Source organism: Microchirus variegatus, assembly GCF_963457635.1.
Source record: "Microchirus variegatus genome assembly, chromosome: 4".
Taxonomy (NCBI): Eukaryota; Metazoa; Chordata; class Actinopteri; order Pleuronectiformes; family Soleidae; genus Microchirus; species Microchirus variegatus.
Window position 1 is genome coordinate 31,404,789 of NC_139805.1, and position 25,654 is coordinate 31,430,442.

Genomic DNA, 25,654 nt, shown 5'->3' on the forward strand with positions numbered 1-25,654 from the left:
GTAAGCTGGGCTATTTTTATCGTAACCGACAAAAGTACCTTGTTCACACCTAGAGTCTAATTTTCCTTTCTCCTGCTTGTACGCGAAACATATTGATCCACATTTTTGCAGTTTGGAAATGTTTGGTACTTTGCCTGTGAACAGCTCATATGACGTTTTCTTTGTGCGCCTGTCGTAGCACCTGTTTCTCACATATGCTGCTGTCTGCACAGCATAGTTCCACAGCTTATTTGGTAACTTACTATCTAACAGCAAGCATCTACCCATGTCATAGAGGGTTCGCCAACCTCTCTCGCTGTGCCGTTATGGTGGGGAGAATATGGCGCAGATGTCTCATGTCTAATCCTATTCTTGATTAACATTGCCTGGAAATCGCGGCTTGTAAACTCAGTGCCGTTATCTGAGCGGATACATTTAACTTCTCCGTAAGGTGCCATGTCAGCTAAGAATTTCTCAGTAGCCTGTACAGCATCATGTTTTGACTTCAGAAAATATACCAATATGGTACCTGAGTAGTCGTCTGTGAAAATCTGTGCGTATTTGTGCCCTTCTATGCTTGTAGTTGACATGGGGCCAGCTAAATCAGTGTGAACCAATTCTAATGGTCTCTTTGCCTTTGTATCTGGCTGCCTGTTTCTTGTCTGAGTGAATTTACCTTGGGCACATACTTCACATAATTGATTTGGCCTGGCTGCGCTTCCTTTTATCTCCATGCCTTTCACTACACCTTGTAGACTTCACACATCTTCATAGTTACAATGACCCAACACCTCATGCCAAGTTTGCATATCATGACATTGATTACACTGATCAACATTCATCTGCACAGTTGGTAAATAATACAAATTACCACTCTCATGGATGTCAAATCTGCTGCCATCCTTGGTAACCATACGACTGTCTCCTTGAAGGTAATTGTTGCACCTCCATTTGTTGCTCTTGCCACTGAAAAGATGTCATGTGGGTATGAAGGCATGTACAGTGCATCCCGTAGCAGTGCTCTGTGTTGTCGTCCATTGTTGTCTAGCAGATTCAATACTGCTGTTCCCCTTCACTGTGCTATTCCGTTGCATTTGGTGCCGTCAGCTAATTCCACCGAATGGGTTGCTGGCTGGAAGGTGTCATCAAAAAGCTTGAAATATTCCTGCGTCATTCACGATGTGGGAGGTTGCCCCGCCATCCACCATGATGCCTTTCTTTTTCACATTGTCAGGTAGTCTCTTACTCTTTGAGTGCTCCACTTTGAAAAGGTGGTCTTGGTTGGAATTTTCCTCCTCTGCAACTTTTCTGGCACCATCTTGTCCTCCCATTTTCTTGCACAGGGATTCATGGTGTGTATTATTTTTGCAGTAACTACACCCCACTTTTCTGTAACATTGTCTTGCTTTGTGACCTTTCATTCCACATTTGTAGCAGGTTACATTAACATCTTCATCTTTTCTGTTGCCTGTGTGCGTGTTAGTGAGACCTCTGCCTTGTCTCACATGTGTCTTCATCACATTATGTGTGGATTCTGCCTTGTTAATTTTCTCTGCCTCTTCATAGACTCGTAATCTTCTTTTAAAGTCTGTCAAAGTAACGTTATCTTCATTTTGTGTAATATGGACAGCTAGAGGCTTGAAGGATTCTGGGAGTCCACCTAGTATCATGGCAATAGTTAGTCCATCACTCATGGCTTCGCCTGCATCTCTCAGAGCCACGATTATGTTCTCAGCTCTTATGAGATAGTCTGTAACACTTTCCTTATTTTCCATATGTAGCTTGGTCAATGATGTATACAGGTTGATTATTCTTGGCTTAGAGTAATGTTCTTTTAACATTCTCAGGGCCTTTCTGCCATCATCGGCTGCTTCATGCCTTATCAGTGACAAGCTCTTGTCATCTATCAACCTGATTAGCTCATCATTACTGTCAGCATTTTTCTTCCTATCTTCACTTAGCTGCTATTGATTATCGCCAGTTGGCTCATTTAGGATCGTGTCTTTCAGCTTCAGGATGTGTAGATGACCAAGGAATCTTGTTTCCCAAAGATCGTACTTATCTTCAGATCCGTCGAAAAGAAGCTGTAGTGCCAGAACTCCGACTCCTCTGTTCGCCATTTTCTTGCGGTCTTTTTCTCGTGAAACTAGCTCGTTAGATTTGTTGTCATCTGCGTTATACGTCGCAAAAAACTTTCTCTGAGATTATATTGTTTACTTATCTCCACGCTAGCTCATTCACATTGTCCCTGGAAGCTCCGTGTAATACTCCACGTTTTGCTCCTGTGTCCAGCTCTGCCTGGGCCCATAACCTGATGCAGGCTCACAGTCATGAGGGCAAAGAGAGAAAAAAAAAAAGATACAACAATATCCGGGTAACAAAAAGACGTCACTTCCGTTGTTCGTATTAACAAAATAAAAGGGAGTAAGGGCGCCATCAGAATTACACTTAGCAATTTGTCAAACAAAGCTTTGATGACGACTGCTTTGATGACAATCACGCTTTAATTTCGCACTGCACTGCGCACACACACACTGGAACTTTACAACCGTTGTGTATGGATATATAAATATGCCTGTTTTACCCAGTGGATGCAAAGCAACTTAATAATGTTTGTGCAGGTAATAGTAAGTTGAAATGGCTAATACCTACCCAGAATGCATTGCTAGTCTTTAAACCAGGGGTCTCATACTCAATTTGCCTGGGGGGCCCCTGAGTTAGAGTCTGGGCCGCATCAAGTAAGGGGCATGTGTAGCTTTTGAAAATTTGAGGTAAAAATGGGGCATTCTGAGGCTTTTTGAAATACCAATATGGTGACTCATGAAGTAAGGGCAAGTAACTCAAAGAAAAAAGAAATTAATTACTATGCCAATTCTGTAGCATTGTTTTTTACTTTAATTGTGCTGTTATGACTGGGACTGTGTTTACTTACATCACTAAAGTCAAGGCATTGGAATTATAGAGGATGCAGTCCTTTTTTTCTCCGCACCGCCCCTGCTGACTCTGCTCTTCTCTCTCCTGCATTCTGCCCAGCTCCAAGTGGACTCTGCATATCCAACGCAGAATGGATAATTTCTCTATGCGCAGTTATATCTCCACATCCAAATATGACACATACATAATGATCTTTATGACGAGGATAGAGTACAGTCGCGATGAAATGCAGGAGATCCGAGTAGATCTTAGTAAAGCGTGTTGACAGATTCTCAAGAGCGCACTTTTCATTGTTTTCACCCCCCGTGGTCCATTCTTTCTGTAGAAATGCTTTAGCGCTGTAATTAAGGGAATAACAGATGCATCAGATGAGCCGATCTCTTTAGTTAACTGCTCAAAGAGAGAGAGAAGAGAGTTCTGTTGCGGGGAATTCATAATCTGCTCTGTTTGCAGCCAAGTTTCGCTTTTGCGCAAAGAGACTTTCCACCATTTAATAGGTGCTGTTCCACCGTGTACTCACATCTTTTTGGAATCATTTTATTGATGTTCCAAACTGATCTTGGACAGACTCTAAGTGGGTATAGACAGGCACGTGCTGGGCGCAGTTTTTGCGTGTGGTTTGGGTGGTTACTGGGGGAAATGGGAGGAAATAATAGTAATTCAAATAAAAAATAGTAATACTAGCCTAAAAGTAGGGCGTCTAATTTGTTACTATTTTATTGCAGCGAGTTTTGACTGATATCTTCTCCCTGGCACCTACGGGTGGAGAGACTGCAGCTCTACGGGTGTGGACGCACGTATAAGTGAAAACAGAATCACATAGGCTGCTATAGTAACTTGACAACAGCTGAGACTTTGTGATATAGATGTGTGTGTGCATAACTGTTGTTTTGAATCAGCAGCCGTCCCCTGCATCTTTTTTTGCTCCCTCTAGCGCCGAAGGTGTACAGTTGCCTTGGTGTGGTCATGTAAATAAGTCTGTGAAATATCCATAAAATTTTAATGATATTTTTTTCCAGATCTTGTGCCTCATATGGGAGTCCCGAGTTCATGTACAAAGTTTGGTTTCGATACGTGAAAGCATTCTTGATATCAATTTTGTCTGGCTGTGGCAGGCAAATGCTTCCGAAAATCAAAAATCCTTCTGGTAACTTTTGTGAGGCTTTGTCCAAGCATCATGTAAGTTTCGTGAAGATAGGACAAAATTTGTGACCTTTTTCGCTTTCTATTCAATCGAATATGGCGGAAGAACGACAAGGGTCAGTAATACTCTATTCAATTTCCACACAAAAGTTCCGGCCGGACGTTCCAGAGTTGGACCAGTGGAGATATCTCAAAAGGTCTTGGAGCAGGAGCTGACCACAAATCTGGCTGACAGGAATAAGAACACTTAAGGACAATAGTGCGCGGCCTTTCAGCAAGCACACTAATTATATGTAAAAGCTGCTGGACAATGTGAAATTCCCCCATGGGGGATCAATAAAGTATTTACCTACCTACCTACCTACCTACCTACCTACCTACCTACCTACCTACCTACCTACCTACCTACCTACCTACCTACCTATAATACCTTCTAATATGTTGTCATGTTAGACTTATCTAAGTTGCCTATCTAATAGTATATCAGCTATCAAAATACAAGAAGTCACTTCTGGAAAAATAACAAAGCAAGTTTGTTATCTTCAGGTCAAACAGGTATTTATTTCAGGATCCACAAATCAAATACCAAGTGAGTGTTAGGCTACGTTCTTGAGGTTTGCTTGGATTTTTGCTCACAAAAAGACGTTGCAAAAAATGACCAGGTTCAATATCTCAAGGCTCTGGCAAAACATAAAAGACGCACTGTCACAAGACAAGGGGAGAGGAGAGTATATATAGGAGAGGTAACAAGGGTGCAGACACTTGGGGATGATCAGACGAGACAAGGACAAGGTAGACGCGGTGCAGCCTGACAGGTATTCTTACACCCACCAAAATTAAATAGGAAATGTGAAAACCAACTTAGGACACAAATACAAACTTGACATAACTGACGATGCATGACAGTACCCCCCCCCCCCCCCCCCCTTTCACTACGAACTGGAGCTGTGGGTCAGGGATGGTGAGCACAGGTGCTGAGGTGAACGCCTTCTTTAGGCGTTGGAAAGCCTCTTCCGCAGGGTTGTCCCACATGAATCGGGTGTTGGGAGATGTGTGACATCTCCCAAGCGGTGCTGCAATAGTGCTAAAAATGTCTTATGGCAAATCCTAAGAACTGTTGCACCTTCCTGCCACTGTTAGGAGTGGGCCAGTCTCTTATGGCGGTAATCTTGGCAGGGTCCATTTCTATTCTTCCTGATGAGATAATCTTCTCGCGACAGTGACAGTGGTAGCGTTGAAATTGCACTTTTCTCCGCTTTCACATATAACTGGTTCTCTAGCAGTCTTTGGAGGACTAAGCTCACATGCTCTTGATGAGTGTTCATGTCTGGTGAAAAAAATACAATATCGTTGAGATATACGAAAAAAACAAAGCGACTAAGGAAATCATGCAAAACATCGTTAACCATACTCTGGAACATGGCTGGTGCATTAGCTTATCCAAATGGCATGACAGTGTATTCGAAGTGTCGGTTTGGTGTGTTAAAACCAGTCTTCCGCTCATCCCCCCTTATGTGGACTAGGTGGTATGCGTTCCTGAGGTCTAGTTTTGTGAACAAGCGTGCGCCCTGCAGCTGTTCAAAAGCTGTGGACATAAGCGGAAGCGGGTACCGGTTCTTAATGGTGATTGCGTTCAATGGGCTGTAGTCTATGCAGGGTCGCAATGTCAAAGACCTGCCTGTAACGATTGCTTTATGCATTTGTTCATGGCACTATGTTCAGCTTGGGAAAGAGAATACATCCTTCCCTTAGGGATGGGTGTACTTGGCACTAGGTCTATGGGGCCATCGTACTGTCTATGCGGTGGCAAATATGTAGCTTTGGCCTTTTGACTTCTCCCAAGTGGTAATAGCATTGCGGCACCCCTGAGAGATCTGGGGTTTCGGCTGCGGATTTCGACACTTCACAACCCTCTCCCCATGATGCTATCTTCCCTGTTTCCCCAGTCTATTCTTGGTTTGCTCTGCTGCAGCAAGGGAAATCCTAACACGATGGGGTTTAACAGTGAGCAAAAAACATGAAATCTTATTGTTTCTTCGTGGCTGTCTATAAATCAAAGTCAAGGGCTGGGTCTTGTGTGTAAAGGTAGATAAATCAGTGCTGGTTAAAGCGCATGACGAGACAGGAGATGGCAGGGAAACAAGCTTTAGTCTTAGTTTGTGTGCTAGATATTGGCCCATTAGGTTCTCATTCGCCCCTGAGAAAAAAAAAGTGCCCCTAAATAAGTGCTCCTACTTTAACTTTCACCTGAGTCAATGTTTGTGCAGTGTGAGCTAAGATATGTAAATGGACCTGAATATCTGTGACATGGTGTGTAGACGGTCTGCCTACTGGGCACTCAGCTCTCAAGTGTCCCAGCTGACCGCAGTAGTAGCAGCGTCCTTCTAGATAGTAGTAGATCGAGGGCGAGGGCTGCGCCTCTTGCTGGTGGAAAGAAGTCAAAAACCTGCTTGAGTGTGGCGAAGAAAGCACCCGCCGAGGCGCAGGAGGGAGAGTCACGTTCCATCTCCGTGGCAGCCCAATCCGCCACCCGATCGGTGAGGTGGGAGGAGATGAACACCACCTTAACCTCCTCCGAGTCGTTGACGTGGGGAAATGAAGATCACACTGACAGATGAAAGTTCGGCAGTTACCGGTAGTCCCTGAGAACTTCCGGAGCGCCCAGGCGTGGAGGTGATGACGTGAGTCCCCCTGGGGAGGACAGTGGATTCCAAGATGCGCCCGGTGTGGGGTCAGCAAGGTTGGGAACGGTTGACGAGGCCATGAACGTGGTACCGGACTCCAGCATACTCCATGTATAAAAGAGTGCGCAGCTTTCATACTGCCTACTGCATACCTTTTGCTTTGGCCTTAAGTTTTATCAGCAATCATGAAGCTCTCGAGCTGCCCCTAGGGATTGTATTATTGTCACAAATTTATAAAAAATACATGTATTGAATGTAAACTTCGGCTGAACCCCAGTATGCTGCTGTTCTTCAATTCATGCAAGTTACAGTTGTGCTCATAAGTTTACATACCCTGGCAGAATTTACGATTTATTGGCCATTTTTCAGTGGATATGAATGATAACACAAAAACTTTTTTTTCACTCATGGTTAGTGGTTGGCTGAAGCCATTTATTGTCAAACAACTGTTTTTTGTAGTAGTTGTGGATGAGGCGCTTGTTGATGCAAAGGTCTGTCAGGAGTCCAGAAACGCATTGACCTTGTATATGCACCTACTAATTTATTATTAATATAATAATAATAACAATTATTATTATAGTTTTTGCTGTAATTATGATTTAAAAAGAGTAAACACAGTCGTTCGACAATAAATGGCTTCAGCCAACCACTAACCATGAGTGAAAGAAAAGTTATTGTGTTATCATTCATATTCTCTGATAATCCCCAAGAAATCATAAATGCTGCCAGGGTATGTAAATTTATGAGCTCAACTGTATGGTGTAACTTCTACACTAATCTATTTTTTCCGGTCTTGGTCTGTCATTGTCTTTGTCTTGTCTTGGTCTCAATACGCTCTGGTCTTGGTTTTGTCTTGGTTTCGGTTTAGGTGGTCTTGACTACAAGTCTAAATACTGGCACAAAGACACAATGTGTACAAATAGTTGACCTTGACTTTTAGCCTCATGTTTTTGTACCTCTGTCGGCTCTGATTGACCTCCCGTGTACCGAACCTTGCCTTGCCTGGTAATAAACTGTGATTATTGATTGAATCGAGGCCTGAATCTTGCACTTGAGTCCTTTGTTCTGCCTGGCCCTATTCCTTGAAAGTAAATTATTCTTCTCCATAATTAGAACCATATATCATTGTGGCTAAGACAAATCATATGCACACATTAGCTGTGACTCTGTCAGCTGCTCATTCAGGAGGAGACAGAAGTCATGCGCTGTGTGAAATGAGATGGTCTAGCCCACACATCTCACTTAATTCTGGCAGGCTGTAGAGATTAAATGCTGCTCTCCACAGTTCAAAGTCCTGAATCACACTTCTTCAGCCCCTCGAAGCCTAACTGCTGATTTAACCCTATATTATATATACAGTATATAAACATATCTGATGTAAAATAAATGTATATGGAATAGTAGTATTTTTATGTATTGTTATTACACATTTAGTTTTACAGTTTATTTATTTATTTGTTGTTTTGCATTTGTTTTTTTCCCTTGTTGTCGTTTTGTTGTAATAATTGGTTAAATAATACATAAAACAACAAGGTTTTTTTGATTAGTAGAATTCACGTCTGAAACTTTTCCTAGCCTTTGCTTTGTGTTTTCAGTCTGTCTTACTTTACAAGCTCAATGTTGCTGTTGCCTCTGTCTGTCTTGACATCAAACAAATAACTTACTGTGTGCAGCCCAGTAATGTTGCCAGATAAAATTAGATCTAAACTGAGAAACACATGTTGTGTGCAGCTGTTCAAATCAATCAGCATTGTGTAAAAATCACTTGACAATGGTTTGAATGTAAAAGACTTGTTTTTATTTTAAAAGTTTACAACTCTACAATTTTAAAACTTAATAGCTAGTATAACTCTTACATCTAGTTTAGCTGCAACAGTTATACTTGCTACATTTAAATGCATTTAACTATAAACAAATAAACTCTACTCTATCTTGTTGTCAGCATAAACACTTCACTGAAGACATCCAGACATGTCAGTACCGCTCTGTGGAAGTCTTGATTGGTGCTGATTATGACACACCAGCTGACATCTGGAGCGCTGCCTGTATGGTAAGACAAACACTTGTATAGATTTCAAATTCTCTTCCTATCTTTTTCTACTGTGGGATATTTTATTAAATACATTTGTTCCTCTGTTCTGCAGGCTTTTGAGCTGGCAACTGGGGACTATTTATTTGATCCCCAGTCAGGAGCCACATTCTCCAGAGAGGAAGGTTTGTTTCTTTCATGTCACATCTTTGTCTTTAAATAAACCAAATCCATTATCTGCCTTTTTCCATCCCAGATCACATTGCCCACATTATTGAACTGCTGGGACCCCTGCCATTACAGTTTGCCCTATCAGGGAGAAACTCCAAACACTATTTAAACCAAAAAGGTACATTTAATAACAAAATTATGTGGTAACACTTTACATAACAATATGGTAATGCAATTGTTTTAATTTAGCAATAGAGGTGATATTATTGTAATACATCTTAGGGATCACAGAAGTTGCTTGGTAAAAGCAATGTATTACGGTATAATGAGGAAATAATCACAGTAATACCATATTATTTTGAAAGAAATATCCAAGTCTTGATCAAAGACTAATATCAGTGTAATAACTTCGCATAAAAATGTTTGTGAATCTGAATTGGTAATTAGTATATTATTGAGAGGAAAACCCAGCCACGGGGGGATCACTACAAACAATACTACTATACCAGATGGGTCGAGGCCAGGGTTAACATCATCTGCCATAGGTGCTATTGATGAACAGGAAGCCAATGGAAGTTGGGTTAGTGTTGGCCAAAGACAAAGGAAGAAGAGAGGAGGACAATGTGTCAGGAGGCAAGAAGGAAGGGAAGGTGTGAACAATATTCACGAGAGAGCGAGGAGGACAAATGAAGGGTAGATAATGCTTCAGGAAGTGCAGAGGATTAGCAAGGAGGAAGTAAGTGCAGATATGAAGAGGATGAAGAATGAAAAGGTAGTTGGTCCAGATGTTGAGGTATGGGGATAGAGAGCAGTGGACTTGTGACCAACGTGTTTAGTGCAATCTTGGAGAGCAATGCAGACAGACGACTTTATTAATCCCTTTGGGAGGTTCCCTCAGGGGAATTACAAACTCCATCACCCACAGCACTGTTAAATTAGAGTCAGACCTTACAGAAACACTAGAACATGTTTTTGTGAGTTTTGGTTGTGGTTATTGCACATGTTTTTGTGCATTGTGATTATGGACAGTTGTTTAGTTTGTACGTATTGTTTGTACGACATTTTAAAGGTCAAGGTGAAGGTGGGATTACATCAAGGACCAGCTCTGAGTGATATGATGCAATGGTGATAGACAGGTTGACAGATAAGGGGTCCGTTTCACAAAGCAGGTTTAGTGAAAACTCTGAGTCTGTTAACCCTGATATGAGGGAAACTCTGAGTTTTCCGTTTCACAAAGGGAGGTAAGTCAAACCAGAGAGAGAGAGGGGGAACTCTAGCCTCCCTTCACAGAGAGAGATAACTTAAGCTCTCAGTCAGTTACCATGGTAACATTGTCGTGGAATGACATTTTTCACAAATCGGCTTCAGGAAAAATTAAAGAGTCTCACTCCCAAAAAAGAGAAAGAGACAGAGTTGTTGTCCACAAAGAATACCAAGTGAGCTGTACCAAATACAGCATTTAGGTACAAAACTGAGGTTGCATACAGCGTGCATCACTTTTTATCACCTAAATGGGGTATAGACCCCCCTTTATTCCTGTGTCCATCCCCATAACCTTTCCACCAATTAAAATCATCCATCCATCCATCATCTACCGCTTTATCCTCCACCAGAGGGTCGCGGGGGTGCTGTGCCTATCTCAGCCATAGACATAGGGCGATACTCACACTCTCACACCTACGGTCAATTTAGAGTGACCAAATCACCTAATCCCCATATCGCATGTTTTTGGATAGTGGGAGAAAGTAGGAGAACTCGGAGAAAACCAACGCACACGGGGAGAACATGCAAACTCCTTGCAGAAAGGCCCTTGTTCTGAAGTTGTTCCAAATGGGGCTCGAACCCAGGAACCCGGGTCTTCTTGCTGCAAAGGCAAGAGTGCTTACCACTACACCAATCATGGGCCCAGTTTTAATTAATTATAATCAAATCAACACTTTTAATCATGTCGGATTGGCCTTTTATTTATTTCGCTTTTTTAGTTTTAAGGTGTGGTTAACAACCCACCCTGATAGGGAGGGGTAGGCTTGTGACATTTATTGCAACTTCAAGCTGTCAATGATCCCTACGTTTTAAATGTTTTGATGAGGTGATTTTCCCTCAGTGTTCTGCACTGTCAGCAGGCACTATTGGCTTGCTTCCAGCAACAGGTCAGCCAAGAGTTACCACTTTGATCTTCCCAGCTCGGACTCACTGACTGAGATGCAGGATCACCAAAAAAAACACAGGCAGCATTTTTCTCTGGATGGCACACTTACTGACAGAGGTGGAAAAAGTGTTGTACTCAAGTAAAAGTACCAATACTTGATGAAATATTACTCAAGTAGAAGTAAAAGTAGTCATCTGAAAATGTACTCAAGTAGAAGTAAAAGTAGTCATCTGAAAATGTACTCAAGTAGAAGTAAAAAGTAGTTCATTTGAAATGTACTTCAAGTAAAAGTTACTTAGTTTGCATGGGGTGTGAGGGCAGTAGAAATATGACAAGGGGTCAGAAATCCAAAACTATTTTGGAGCTCACGTGCCCGGCGCGACAGGATATTACGTCACTTTTGGTGCGCACCCTCTATGTTCACGCGCCAGTGCTGGTGCTAATCACATCATCATTTGTCTGGTTCTGAAGTATATTTTCCCCCTGTAGGTCTTCATTGGGCTGAATTTTAATTTTTACTCAGTAACGGATAGGATTTATAAAGTAACTTAGTAAAATACTTGAGTAAAAAAGTATTCAATACAGTAACTTGAGTAAATGTATTTCGTTACTTTCCACCTCTGCTTACTGATAACAGGATGGCTCACAAGGCACAGTTCATTTACGTGTACATTTACGGCTCACGTATTAAGAAATAAATTACAGTATCGTAATTACAGTTAATGTGTCGGGCCGGGCCGGGCTTGGACACAATTTGCACTGGCTCCGGTAGGGTTGGCTTGATTTTTTTTTTGGCCGGATCTAAGCTCTAGCGGGGATTGCGGCAGCACCCGCTGCTTGTTGAGGGATATGTACTTTCACGTGAGAGTCTCCAAACACTACAAAAGTCTCCAATATCACCAGAAAAAGACGGGAGATGAGTCTCTTTTGACAAAAAAAGTCGCGAGGAGGAGGGAAAGTCAACAAAATTAGCAACAAAGTCGGCAAGTTGGCAACACTGCCACCGCACCCACCACAGTGGCAGCCACTCTCTCTTGTTACAGAGGGCGTGGAGTCACGTGACTACATACGCTGTACACAGCAGAGTATTTTAAATGGACATGAACATACCGTTAGCCAGCCTACGGACACACACAGCCAAAAACAACTTTTATTTTCGCTTTTTTTAAATTTTCGAATATATCGACATGGGCAAAATGACGTTGATTATCGTCATACATTTCGATAACGATACATTTTCGATATATCACCCAGCCCTAGTCCTGTCACTACTTTATGACATATTGCATCTGCACATCTTACCTTGATGAACACCATCCCTTCTCCACTGCATTGAGCACTGAGTGGGTACCCCAGCCAAGGTTTATCTTTAGTATTGACTGAAGTGAGATCGGTAGTTATTACATAGTTGTCTGGTGTGCCCTCAACTACAAAGCTTCTTATTAGTGGCTAGAGTGCTCATTGCCATTGCACCTTCTAATAATGTGTGTGTCTATGTGGTGGTATTTGGTAGCAATTGCAGAGAAAGCAGGGTTTGTTATCAGGGAAAGCAGGATTCGTTATCAGAACCTCTACCTTGCTAAACCTGAAAAACAAAAAGGTAAGTCGGAGTCACAGGTGACTTCCACTTCTGACCTCTCACCTGTTAAAACACAATACTATGGATGCAATTCAAATAATTTTTCAGAATTCCAAAAACATTTTCCATCAACTGTTTTCTGCTCCAAGGTTGTCCGATGGTGCTACTTCAATCCAATGACATAAATGGTTAATCTCTATCAGCAGGTATTGCTGTATTGATTCTAATGCCTGCATTGTTTTAAATAATAAACTAAATATTTTAACTGTCAGCCAGGGAATAAGATTCTCTCCGTGGAGTGTTAAACTACTTTACTGACAAAAATGACACATTTCTAAATGTATTATATCATTTCATGCACAATATTTCAATTACAATTTATCTCCCTTTTATTTCACATTTTTAAATGCATAACTTCTCATGGCCTCTATTCAATGTATTTTATCAAAATGAGCTTACTTTGCCAACCTTTATTTCACTAGAATCTTTCGACAGAGATCTTAATCTCAATGGGTCTTTTATCTGGTTGAATAAAGATCAAACAAACAAAATAAATATTATTCCAAAATGTATTCCCATTATTCCCCCCTCGCACAGATTTTAACTGTGCAAATCCTAAATGAAATTATTCAATGACAAGATACATTCAACGTAAACCCAACTTATTTATCACTATATTGTCTTACTTTAAACATAATGTAGCTCAGGGGAACAAAATACATCTTGTAATAGGATCAAATAAACTTCTTCCAGTGATTAATAGTCTTCAGCACTCCCTCACCACTTTCCTAAGCCAATAAATGTCCACATTTGACTGTATACTAGTTTAAAGCTCACATAGAGTGGTCCTGTTGCACATGTTAGTTATGGAGGTCTACTGACACACATTAACTTGTTTTTGCTGTAGTTGCTGTAAACGAGCCGATAGAAATCTGTCTTTTCCAACACTATCCTGAGACATAAATCTCACACCCAGAAGACAGAGTGTGTTGTGATTGGCCAGCCAGCGTAGAGCCTTCCGAACTGTCTTGGGATTGGCCAATACCTGGAAGTGGTATATTCAGCACACTTGCTCTCAAAAGCTCAGCTCCTCCCTCTGGAACGGTGGATGCACTGCTACTCATTATCAAAACATTGTTTAACAATGTTTAAAAATAGCTTTGTCACGACTCCCCGTCGCAGTCCCTTTTATGACTTTGACCCGGAGTCAGACCCAGAGTCAGAAGACACTGTTGCTCGTGAAACACCTCCTCATAAACAAGGTAATGATGCAGATACACACTAAAAGCGTTAATTAGGACTTTCGGTCTAGGTCCGCTTTAATAATAATAATTTAAAATCCAATCATGAACCACCAACATACATCCCCAGTAGAATAAATAGAATCTTGTACTGTTTCACAACACATTTCTTCCCAATTGATTAATCAAAAAATGAATAATAACTTTGGGCAGAAGCCACATTTGGCATTTTGATCATCACATCTTCAAAAGTTCCCCCTTCTAGAAATATTCTCCCCACAATTTTACTGGACCTTCACCTTGATCGGGCTGAGCTCCACAGCCACGTTCCACCCAATCAGGGTCAGCTTGTGAACTCATGTAGTTTTTACAATGTGTTCAGTTTTACACATCCACAGTACATCAGATGTGGCAGCATCATTTACTCATTGTTCATTGCTGTAAGTGACACTGTCAACGTCACTGTCCTTGTATTTATTTTCACTTCTGCAAGCTGTAACTGTGCCAGCTTTCTTTGCACGGCTTCATTCAACATCTCAAGCATAAGTTAACTTTTCAGCGCCTCTGCCATGGGTAAGGCGGTTGTACATTTGTACATTTTACCACAGTGATAAAAAAATGAAAAAAATCTTATCTCTTAGGGCGGTCCCCATTGGGAACCAAAAATAAGTTCACATTTTCATTGCCCTCAACCCTCCACCATGCCCCACTTCCTAAAATTGATGGCACGTCACTTTTTGTGAAATTTTATTGATGCCTAGTGGGAGCCCAATCACCAATTGATGAATAATGCAAAACATTTCTTTCAATTTAGTGTTGTTTTTTTGTCCAAGGTAAACATCCTGAATCAAATTCTAAGTCAGCAATCATTGTTTCTATTTAGGTGACATTTTCACTATGCAGTATGCACGTTTGCTGAAAAATTGCACATTCATATCGGAGAAGGTCAATCCAACGAGGACCTTAGAGTGATTACACTGGTGTCCTGTCAACTTCTGACTGGCAGTTTCTGGCAGCAATGGTCGTAGTTCTTTTCTGCTGGGGATAGGCGACGACTGAAGAAGGCACAAAGATGCAGTTTCTGGTCGCCATGGCTCCGTTGCGAGAGGACCGCCCCGACCCCGGTGTCCGATGCGTCGACCTCCATGACGAACTGGTGTTCAGGATCAGGGTGGGAGAGGATGGGTGCCGAGGTGAATAACTGCTTTAGCCGTAGGAAGGTGGCTTCAGCTTCGTCGGACCAGGAAAAAACCTGTTTGGGACAGGTGAGTTTAGTCAAAGATTCGACACTGCAGCTGTAAAAATTAGCAAAACCCAGGAAGCGTTGAAGTTGCTTCCTGGTGGAGGGTGTAGGCCAGTCCCTCACTGCCGATATCTTGTTGGGGTCGGGGGATAGGCAGCCCTGTTCCACAAGGAATCCCAGGAAGGAAACGGATTGTGAGTGGAACAAACACTTCTCAGCTTAGACGAATAACCTATTTTCCAAGAGACGTTGTAGAACCGTGCGGACATGCTGGACATGTTCCGCCTCTGTCTCCGAGAATATAAGAATGTCCTCCAAATAAACAAAGAGGAATCGGTCCAGCATGTCGCGCAGAATGTCATTTACCAAATGCTGGAACACTGCAGGGGCGTTGGTGAGACCAAAAGGCATGACCAAATACTCAAAATGGCCCATGGGAGTATTAAAGGCTGTCTTCCACTCGTCCCCTTCCTTGATGCGGACGAGGTGGTAAGCGTTCCGTAGGTCCAGCTTTGAGAAAACTCGTGCTTTGCTAAGGGCGTTAAAGGCAGTGTCCATGAGGGGTAGAGCGTAGCAGTTCTTGATGGTAATGTCATTTAAACCCCTGTAATTGATAAAGGGACGTAGAGAGCCGTCCTTCTTCTCCACAAAAAAGAATCCTGCTCCAACAGGAGAAGAGGAGGGGCTGATCAGACCGGTAGCCAAGGACTGGTTGATATAGTCCTCCATGCTTTTCCACTCAGTCCGTGATAAGTTATATAACCTTCTGGAGGGCAGGTTGGCACCAGGAAGCAGATCAATAGCGCAGTCGTAGGGACGATGAGGCGGCAGGGAGAGAGCACGATTCTTGGAGAAAACCTCAGCGAGGTCGTGGTAGACTTCCGGGACGTCGGTGAGGTTAGGAGGTTCTGGAGAGGAATCCGGCTTGCTTGACGAGATGGGTTGAGCCGATCTGAGGCAGCGTGAGTAACAATTCACGCTCCAGCTAGCCAGCAGTCTCTCGGAAGAGGATAGTCTTGTTCGGCCCAGCTGTATGGGTTCAGTGTCGTTAGGAATGTTGGTGGGAAGTGGGATTGGTGTTGGAAGGCTAACGGGCAAACGGGAATAGTCAATGGGACGTGGAGGTGGTCATGTCGTCTGTCTCTTAGCCTACCATCTAGCTGGATCGCGAGTTCAATTAGAGCATCAAGGCTAGTAGTAGCATCGTGTGTAGCTAGCTCGTCCTTTAATTCCTCGTTCAGACTTCGCAGAAATATGGCACGTAATGCGGTGTCATTCCACCCAATCTCAGCGGCGCGAATGCGGAAATCAATGGAATGATCCGCAACGGATGAGTTACCCTGTTTTAATGACAGGAGTTGGTTAACGATGTCGTTACTCTGGAAGTTATGATCAAAGATACGACTGAGCTCAGAAGCGAAGTTGGAAAACGAGATAGGACGAGTGAGAGGTTTCTGAAAATACGCAGCTGCCCATTGTGCCGCTCTACCGGAGAGCAAGTTTACTATGAAAGCAATATTAGCATTATCAGATGGATATGTGGTGGGTTGTAGATCGAAGACTGGAACAAAAAACTCGCACATTTATTTAAATATCCTGAAAATCGTTCGGGAGTAGGAACAAAAGGCTCTCAGGTCGGTAACACGGGAGGTGACACTCGGGGAACTGGACTAGCTAGCGTTGGAGGAGAAACGGAGAGAGGCGAACGGGGTAGTGAACCGACACTAGCAGCTAGGTCACGGATATCGGAAGCTACATCGGAGAGTAAAGCCTCATGGCGGCTAATGGCTTCACCGTGTGTGGTTAGCGCCTGGTTAAACATGTCCCTGTCTGCCGGGTCCATTCTGGTCAGTTCGTAATGTTACGATTTCCGTTAGGGGAAATCGATGAAGAATGGAAGACCTGAATGCAGACAGGACAAGGTAAGTATGTAAAACAATAGTATTTATTTAGCCTGAGGTTACAGCAAGATAGCGAGTAGGTAAGTATGGACAGGAAGGGGATCGTGATAGTTAGCGTCAAGTCAGGAAAGTCAGCGATTCCACAGTGGCAACAGTTCATCAGTTTGTGGTTCCAAGGAACGAACTCACTCAAGGTGGCGAAGGAGGAGAACAGGAATCCCGTGACGAAGCAGCGTGTACAGCAGCGGAGGTCTTTCGCTGACGAGGAAGTGACGAAGAGAGAAGGCAGGAGGAGGAAGTGATCCCGGAGGAGATGGAATCCACTGAAGCCTCAGTATCTTCTTGGGCGCAGGAGATGTGGTGACCTGGAGAGAATATGCCGTGAGTATTTCTCAGGGAGTCAATTTTCTAGTAGCGAAGTAAAGAGGTCTGTTACCAGCTAGGCGAAACAATGAACTGACGCCGGTGATACGCGAAGCCCCGCCTTATGAGTCCTCCTGATCGTTGATCAGAAGCAGTTGGGGATGAGCTGCGCAGGTGGCGACAATCACCAGCGTCATCGGGAAATTGGGTCAACCACGCCTCCTGTGAAAGAGAGGGAGAAAACAAGGAGCAGCAGGGAACAAAACACGGAACTTGTGGAAAGTGAGAGTGTGGATCGTGACAGTGGATGTGCACATAATTTGCAACTTTTACAAAAGGCAGAGGTAATTCCGTGGAGCAGTTGTCGACCTCGGAACGTTGAACCAAGCTCTCAGATACACTCTGGTAAAGAACAAAGACCATGCAGTGCTTTTCCTGCGAAGCTGCTTGTCGGAACACTCGCCTGAACATCCAGATTTTAAAAGTGTAGGTGACTTTTCCCATCCATCTGGCTTGGTGCATTGCTTCAGATATCATGAACCTCACACCATGTGAAATCTTGTGTTTGTCTTGTCTGAATTTTCCCCTGTGATGAAATTTAGGACTTACCTTGACATCACTTATATTGGCATCATTGATCAATGAATATACTGCTGCCAATATGAGATTCCAGTGAAGTTTGAACCTTTCGAAGAGTTGACTTTCAGGACTGGAATAGGTCCCCATAGGTCTCCAGAAAACAGCTCCAGTCATCAGCTCCATGATGTGATGGCAACAAGCCAAGTGCAGAAGGTTCCTCCCAAACTCCACTGAGATGACCCATGACCCATTTGCGCTGTCGTGTCAAAACACATACCTCTCACCTGGCCGGCAATGCCCCGCTGCTGTAGTGTGTCAGCCCCACCCCGTGCTTGCTCCTCCCAAGATCCTGATTAAATTTTTTAGAATAGCCTACAACTGTGATATTCCCTGTCCTGTGATGAACACTGGAAGTCTTCTCAAAATCTTCTCAAATCGTGTTGAATCTGGCAATGACTTTCCATCCAGTGAACTGTCAGTGGAACCTTCAGATAAAACGTTTGTCTGACCTATGAGTTGTGTTTTCTTAAGTGATCGCCATTCATCAAACAGTGCCTCCACTTTCTTTATAATGTCCTCTTTGTGTTGAATTGGAATTCATGCATGATTCCAGAATTGTTCTACTTTGTCCAAAGTGGCTGTGGAAGCAACTCTTATTGTCTGTTTTAGGCAGTCCGGTCATCAGCCTCACAAGGTCAAGCGTATGGTCCATAACGACCCTGAGTACCTTTGATAAAGTAGCAACCAACAAAGAGGAAGTCTATCTGGTGGGTGTATGTTGGGTATGTATTTTAGATCAGCAGCATTAGTTTTCTGCAGCTTGTTGAGGTTTCCCTGTTGATTTTCATCTGGTGCTGCATAGCAATTTAAAGGTGAAGTAAGTAGTTTATAGTGCTATCTAGAGGAGAGGCTGAAATTTACAACAAAGAACTGCTCCTGCTCACCCCCTCCCTTCCCTGAGCGCTACGGTATCCGCAGCTGGTCAAATGTCATCCTTGTCATCTTTCTCCGTGTCAGCAGATGAGGTTCGTGAGGTGAGGGAGAGGGCGAGCTACCGCGGCCGTAGCAGACGAAGCGCAGAGAGTGGAGGTCTTTAATCATACACTTTTTATCTTACACTTATCCTCATAAGCTATCCCCAACAGACTAACATACAAGAAACGAGACAAAAACATTTAGTTTCACACAATGCACAAAGACGATTTTAGCTGCTCTCCTACCAATGAATCATTGATAATAGGACTCCCCCACGGTGTCAAACGTACACTTCCAAACTCCAAATCCAAACTAATACTCCCATAAGAGTTAAACACACTCCGGTCCACAAAAATATTATTATATTGAAAATCAACTCCTCACACGCATCCATCTCATCAACTTGCTCGTACCATTCATTATTTCATGCGTCAGGACACAGTATAACATTTATACATAAATCAGACAAATACATACATACATTTTCTTGGAATGAAGACAACTTTTAGCAACTATTTAAATTTTAGTAATTAATCAAATAGACAGGATTCTTTATAGAGGGTTTTGTCAGTACCTGTACGATGGCTCAGCAGGACAGACTAAACCCATATTTCCAAAATGTAAATTTTTTCTCACCTTTTTTTTTGGTGACGGGCCCAAGGTCTCGTCTGTCCTCCGGTCCACCACACGCGGTTACTGACTCCTACGCCACGTGGAATGACCTTTTTCTCAAATCGGAAAAAAATCAAAGTCTCACTCCAAAAAGAGACAGAGTTGTTTTCGTTGTCTTCAATCCAAAGGCATTTATTTGTAGATCCACAAAGAATACCAAGTGGACAGTGCCAAATACAAAATGAAGGTACAAAACTGAGGTGGCATACATTGTGCATCCCTTTTTATCACCTAAATGGGGGGTAGACCCCCCTTTATTCCTGTGTCCATCCCCATAACCTTTCCACCTATTAGAATCAAATAAACTGTTTTAATCGTGTCGGATTTCTTTTGTTTTTTTTAGTCTTAAGGTGTGGTTAACAACCCCCCCTGATAGGGAGGGGTAAGCGTGTGACATTTGTTGCTACTTCAAGTTGTCCCTACATTTTGAATGTTTTGGTGCTTTCCAAGAACCTGGGGCCACATGTACAAAGACTTGCGTGGATTTCCTACTAAATCTTGGCGTACGCCAAAACCCAAAAACGCCAAAAACCACCATTCAAAAGCATGTCCTATATAGACCCTCGCTTTGCCGCAAACTTTATCTTGGCGTTTTTGACATTCATACCGAGGTCTTTTAGGTTTCCTTTCATTTCATTTCAATTGTAGCTACTGGCAACCCATTGCTGCTCAACCGCTGAGACTCTGCTGACTGCTATGATTGGTAGACGGCGGTAGATGGCGCGTCATGCCAAAACATCATTTCATTACATAAACAAACTTTCCGGTGCGGAAAATATTTTTTTTTAATGCAAATATTTTTTTTTACTAGTTTTGTTGGTGAGTTCAGCATGTTATATGAACATTATTCCTGGTCCTCTGTGACATATTAGGAGGATTTTATGGCCAGTTGCTCTAAATTTATTACATAATGCACCTTTAACTTTATAATGTTGTAATCATACATTTTCCAAACATTTTCATGTGAATGTATTACACTGGCGAGGTCTATATTAATTTTAATTAATGAACTGTTACCTGGCTATTATTTACTGAAGTACTCCTCCTAACAATCTCCTTATTACTACACTATTACCTTTGCTATGCTATTATTTGGTAATAACCATACATTAAACCTGTATTGTAATGTAAAAAGTTACCAATTATTCAAAATCAATATATTGCATACTGCCACAATGCCTTATATATATGTGCCTTGGGCCCTTTTCCAATACTAAAAATATAATTTGTTATTTTTCTTTTCTTTTAACCTTGTCCAGGACAATTACGACACATCTCAAAACTCAAGCCATGGAGCTTATTTGAAATCCTACAAGATAAGTATGATTGGCCATGGGAGGAAGCTGCCAAGTTCAGCTCTTTCCTCTTGATCATGTTGGAACTGCTACCAGAGAAAAGAGCCACAGCTGCTCAGTGTCTTAAACACCCATGGATCGGCTTGTAGACACCCTGTATCATTCAGAGCCCAGTGGACTAACTCTCTGTTCATTGTTAGACTAAAATCTGGGTCATAATTTTCACAACTACATACCAGCAAAGATCTGTTATGTTCTGTATGGCGTAAATGTCATTGTCATCTGCTGTTGTCATCCACCCATGTCTGCAGTGGTGCATGGTGACCCTTTGTGGATGGACATGAGCACCTTCACATTTTGTGACCTTACACGCTGAGTGCACATTATCCCTGTTGCACTACACTTTCCAGTTGGTGACACTGAGATGTGAAGAGACCCCCGGATACCCTACATGAACAACACATCGCTCAAAGAATAGTACAGTAGAAAGTACATACAAATGACTGTCGTATTTACATTTGATTACTAAAAGTGTGCTAGAACGAGATCGTTGATTCGTTTGTCCAGAATCAGCTGTTTGTCACAGATCGTCTGATTTTCTTACTTATTTTCTTACTCTTGCTTCAATTGATCTACACAAGACAGCTTCGTTCACTGTGGTGAGCCACACAGTGAGTCGATAAATTGGTCAAAATTCTAATTTCCAGTGAAACTCAGCTTCTCTGGGAGTCAATGGATCAGTGGATGTGTGTAGACACTTGGCTGATGCATGATATTTGGAGGAACTGTCTGCAAGGTGGAACCGTTTCTGTTTCAGTCTCATGTGGATTTTACAAGTGAAGTCAAGAAACAAATAGCAGCCCATTGTGCGCTATTTGCTCAGCTAAATAGACCATTCTTGATTGTATATATTATACACTGTAAATAAAAACACTGCAGTTTTATCACATTTGTGTTTTTTTTCAGTTGTTAGTTATGAATGTGATTTATGTGGGTTCGGTCGTGTGGGTGGGGTGGGTTGACACAGAGCATTTATACAAAAAGAGTGGAGGGCGAAATGTATGTATAAATAACAGGACCTGAAATCAAATTCCCATTTTAAAGACAAGCAACTGCCTCTAATACAAATGGGGGTGAACTCCAGGGGAGAATTTGCTGGTACTGGAATAGAATGTGAGGTGCTAGATTTACTAATTTTAGTATGAGTAAAAGCATGGCCATTTATGCACATGTGAAAGTGTGTAGTGGCTTTCTGCTGACATAAAATGTGAAGTAGTATGAAAGTATGACTCAAGCCTTACATATTTGATGCAACATGGAATATGTAGCAGGAAGAAGGAATCTGGTGCTGGCATCATAAGATAAGATAAGAAGTCCTTTATTCGTCCCGCAGTGGGGAAATTTCCAGTGTTACAGCAGCAAGACGATAAAGATAAGGATAATAAATAATAATCATGCATTACCAAAAAGAAATAGAATATATAAAGTACAATATATAAGATATTAACACTGACTATAAAAATAGGTTTAAAAATAGAATGTAGAATGTACATTACAACCGGTCTGCAGAATATACACAGTATGCACATGGTATTTACAGTGTAAGGAAACACGGCTGAGCTATTAAATAAGGATATGGATATTGCACTGATGAGAAAACTACATTATAAACAATTTGACAGTATGAAAAATGACAATATATTGCACTTAAAAAAATGTACATTATGAAAAAATATATACAGTATTACACCAATGAAAATTAACAGTATATTGCACATGGAGAGTGGAGTGTGTGTGTGTGTGTGGTCTACTTAGAGCAGTACTTGTTGTACAGTCTAACAGCTGCAGGGAGGAACGACCTGCGATAACGCTCCTTCAGACATTTTGGATGTTTGAGTCTGTGACTGAAGGAGCTGCCCAGTGCTGCGATGGTGTTCTGCAGGGGGTGGGAGAGATTGTCCATCAGAGATGATAGCTTGTTAGCCATTCTCCTCTCTCCCACCACCTCCACTGGTTCCAGGGGACATCCAAGGACAGAGCTGGCTTTTTTAATCAGCCTGTCCAGCCTCTTCCTGTCTGCGGCTGTGATGCCACTGCCCCAGCAGACCACTGCTCTTCTCACAGTTCTCCCTGCACTCCAAAAGACCTTAGTCTCCTCAACAGGTAGAGTCTGCTCTGACCCTTCCTGTAGAGCGCAGCAGCATGATCAGACCAGTCCAGTTTATTGTTTAGGTGAACAACCAGGTATTTGTAAGATGTCACCATCTCTATGTCCATTTCCTGGATGTTCACCGGTGAAGGAGGAGAGTGTCGTCTTCTGCGGAAATCCACCACCAGCTCTTTAGTTTTCCCCGCGTTGAGCTGGAGGCGGTTCCGCCTGATCAAACCTATTGAAGAATAGGTTCAAGTCGTTAGTCCAGTATTTTATTGTCTCTGGCGTGGCAGGTGACATACTGAGTCGGTGTGGGCAGAGAGGTGGAAGGAGAGGCATGATTAAAATCCCCAGAGATCAGGAGGAGAGCCTGTGGATGCTGTGTCTGCAGCCTGCTCACCACTGAGTGCAGGACGTCACAGGCTGCATTAGCGTTAGCAGAGGGGGGAACGTACGCAGCTATCGCGATAACATGCGAGAATTCCCGCGGCAGATAATTTGGTCTCATCCCTGCTGAAAAAACCAGCTTAGATTGACCAGCCTAAGCTGGTTTAGAGGGGTTTTGGACACTTTAGCTGGTTAAGCTGGTCACAGTGGTCCAGCAAACCATCCCAGCTTAGGCTGGTCTGCCAGCCTGACCAGCCTAAACTGGGATGTTTGCATGTTTAGAGGGGTTTTGGACACTTTAGCTGGTTAAGCTGGTCACAGTGGTCTAGCTGGTCACCATACCTGGTTAAGCTGGTCACCATTGCTGGTTAAGCTGGTCACAGTGGTATAGCTGGTCACCATACCTGGTTAAGCTGGTCACAGTGGTCTAGCTGGGCACCATAGCTGCTTAAGCTGGTCACCATTGCTGGTTAAGCTGGTCACAGTGGTATAGCTGGTCACAGTGGTATAGCTGGTTAAGCTGGTCAGAGTTTGGTCACGCAAAGCATATATTATGCAATAAACACTTAAACAATACTGGAATCTTGGAAAACATTTATTGAAAATGCTCTACAATATAAAATCAAATTCAGCATATTTCAGGTCACTGGAACACAAACAATAAAATAAGTCAACAATCAACACCTGTTGGCCTCAAGAACAGCTTTTAAATTAGAAAAGGTAGTTAGCTCTACTTGCACGCAAGTACTCTTGTCTGAAGGAACTTCACCTGTTTGGACTCCCCTCCTGGCATTTTATAGACTGCGCTCTGTAGGAATTTCCACACATGCTTACACTGCTTTGGATATTCAATGTCGAAGATGAAATTGCCTTAAAGCAGACATCAATGGCCTGAATCATGCTCCAAAGCCTCTCCGGCAACAATAGTAATAGCCTGATGGATGGTGATTGTCATTCCCCAGTGTCAGGACATAGGTGTAGGGTCTGGATCTGGCCTCATGAAGATATTCCACCATGTTTGTTCCAGGCTAAAAAAAAAAGAAACGAAGAAAGAATGCAAGAGAGCAAATGTGAGTGAGTAAGAACCAAATCAAATTCAACTATAGTAGAATTAAAACTAGACATTGTGAGGACCGTTTTCCTGGTGCCCACAAGAACAATGAGTCTTTGTTAGGATTACTATTTGGAAAAGATTCAGTGCATTTATAATTCAAAAAGTTGAACTTTAATAGTCTACCTTTCACTGCACATAACAAAATATTCCAAACTTTTTTTGTTTAAGTCTTAATGGTTATGGCATAAAGCTCACATTACAGAAAACAATTAAAAAAAGGATTCAGACCTGAACTGACCTAAGAAGCCACAAATTGATTGAGGGTCTATCATTACAATAAACATGTTCTGAAAATGTGTGCAGCCCACCTATTGAAAAGAAAAAACAAAGGAAATTATATTTAATAAGAATTTATACAAAAAAGGAATGCAGTCAACTCCATAACTATCCAAATTATCACTATGAGTAGTGCAGAATTGATATGCTGTGGATGGGTGGAAAAATGGTATTTCTTACCTTTAAATATTACTATAAGCTCTGACAGTTGCCACTCTGTCAGATTGTTGGTGACAATGCGCGATTGATCTGAAACAAACACAAAAAGAAATTGTTTGCTCCATAAAATGACAGAAAACCTGATCAGTGTTTGTCAAACCTGGAAATGACGATGCTCTAAAATGTCTTGTTTTTTTCCACAAACCTAAACAATTCAGTTTTAATGATTTATTTGTTATGTGGAGCAAAGAAACAAAGCAAATATCCACATTTAAGAAGCTAAATCAATCAGAAATCTTGTTTTAATAATGAAAAAAGCTTCAAACCGATTCATCGATGATCAAAATAGTTGACGATTAATTTAGCAATCGATTGTTTCAGCTCTATACTAACTACTCAGATATCACCATGCAAAAAGCAATGCATTCAAGCAGCAGAATGTAATCCAATGTGAAGATAACAAGCTTGTTTGTGGGTGAAAGAAACCAATCCTCCCTCTCGCCCTATACATATATATATATATAAAAATGTATGTAATATACATACATAATATACAGCCTTCCCAACACTGCGCTTAGTCTGCCATCAACCCCGAAACACACCCCCTTACATATATATATATATATATA

At 42.1% G+C, this 25,654-nt stretch overlaps 1 protein-coding gene across 3 annotated transcripts in view; it reads left to right on the plus strand.

Moving 5' to 3' along the window:
* LOC310925675 (SRSF protein kinase 3-like) overlaps positions 1 to 25,654 on the plus strand; it is a 51,301-nt gene that overhangs the window by 21,407 nt on the left and 4,240 nt on the right. For 2 of the 3 annotated variants that reach the window (XM_083887676.1, XM_083887677.1), the window contains exons 12-15: positions 8,683 to 8,790; positions 8,885 to 8,954; positions 9,026 to 9,118; positions 20,902 to 21,862. In XM_083887676.1, coding sequence (XP_083743802.1) covers positions 8,683 to 8,790; positions 8,885 to 8,954; positions 9,026 to 9,118; positions 20,902 to 21,086 — 456 coding nt within the window. In that variant the 3' untranslated portion in view covers positions 21,087 to 21,862. Of the gene's footprint in view, positions 1 to 8,682; positions 8,791 to 8,884; positions 8,955 to 9,025; positions 9,119 to 20,901; positions 21,863 to 25,654 lie in introns of those variants that run through there. The other variant, XM_083887678.1, reaches the window with a different exon arrangement.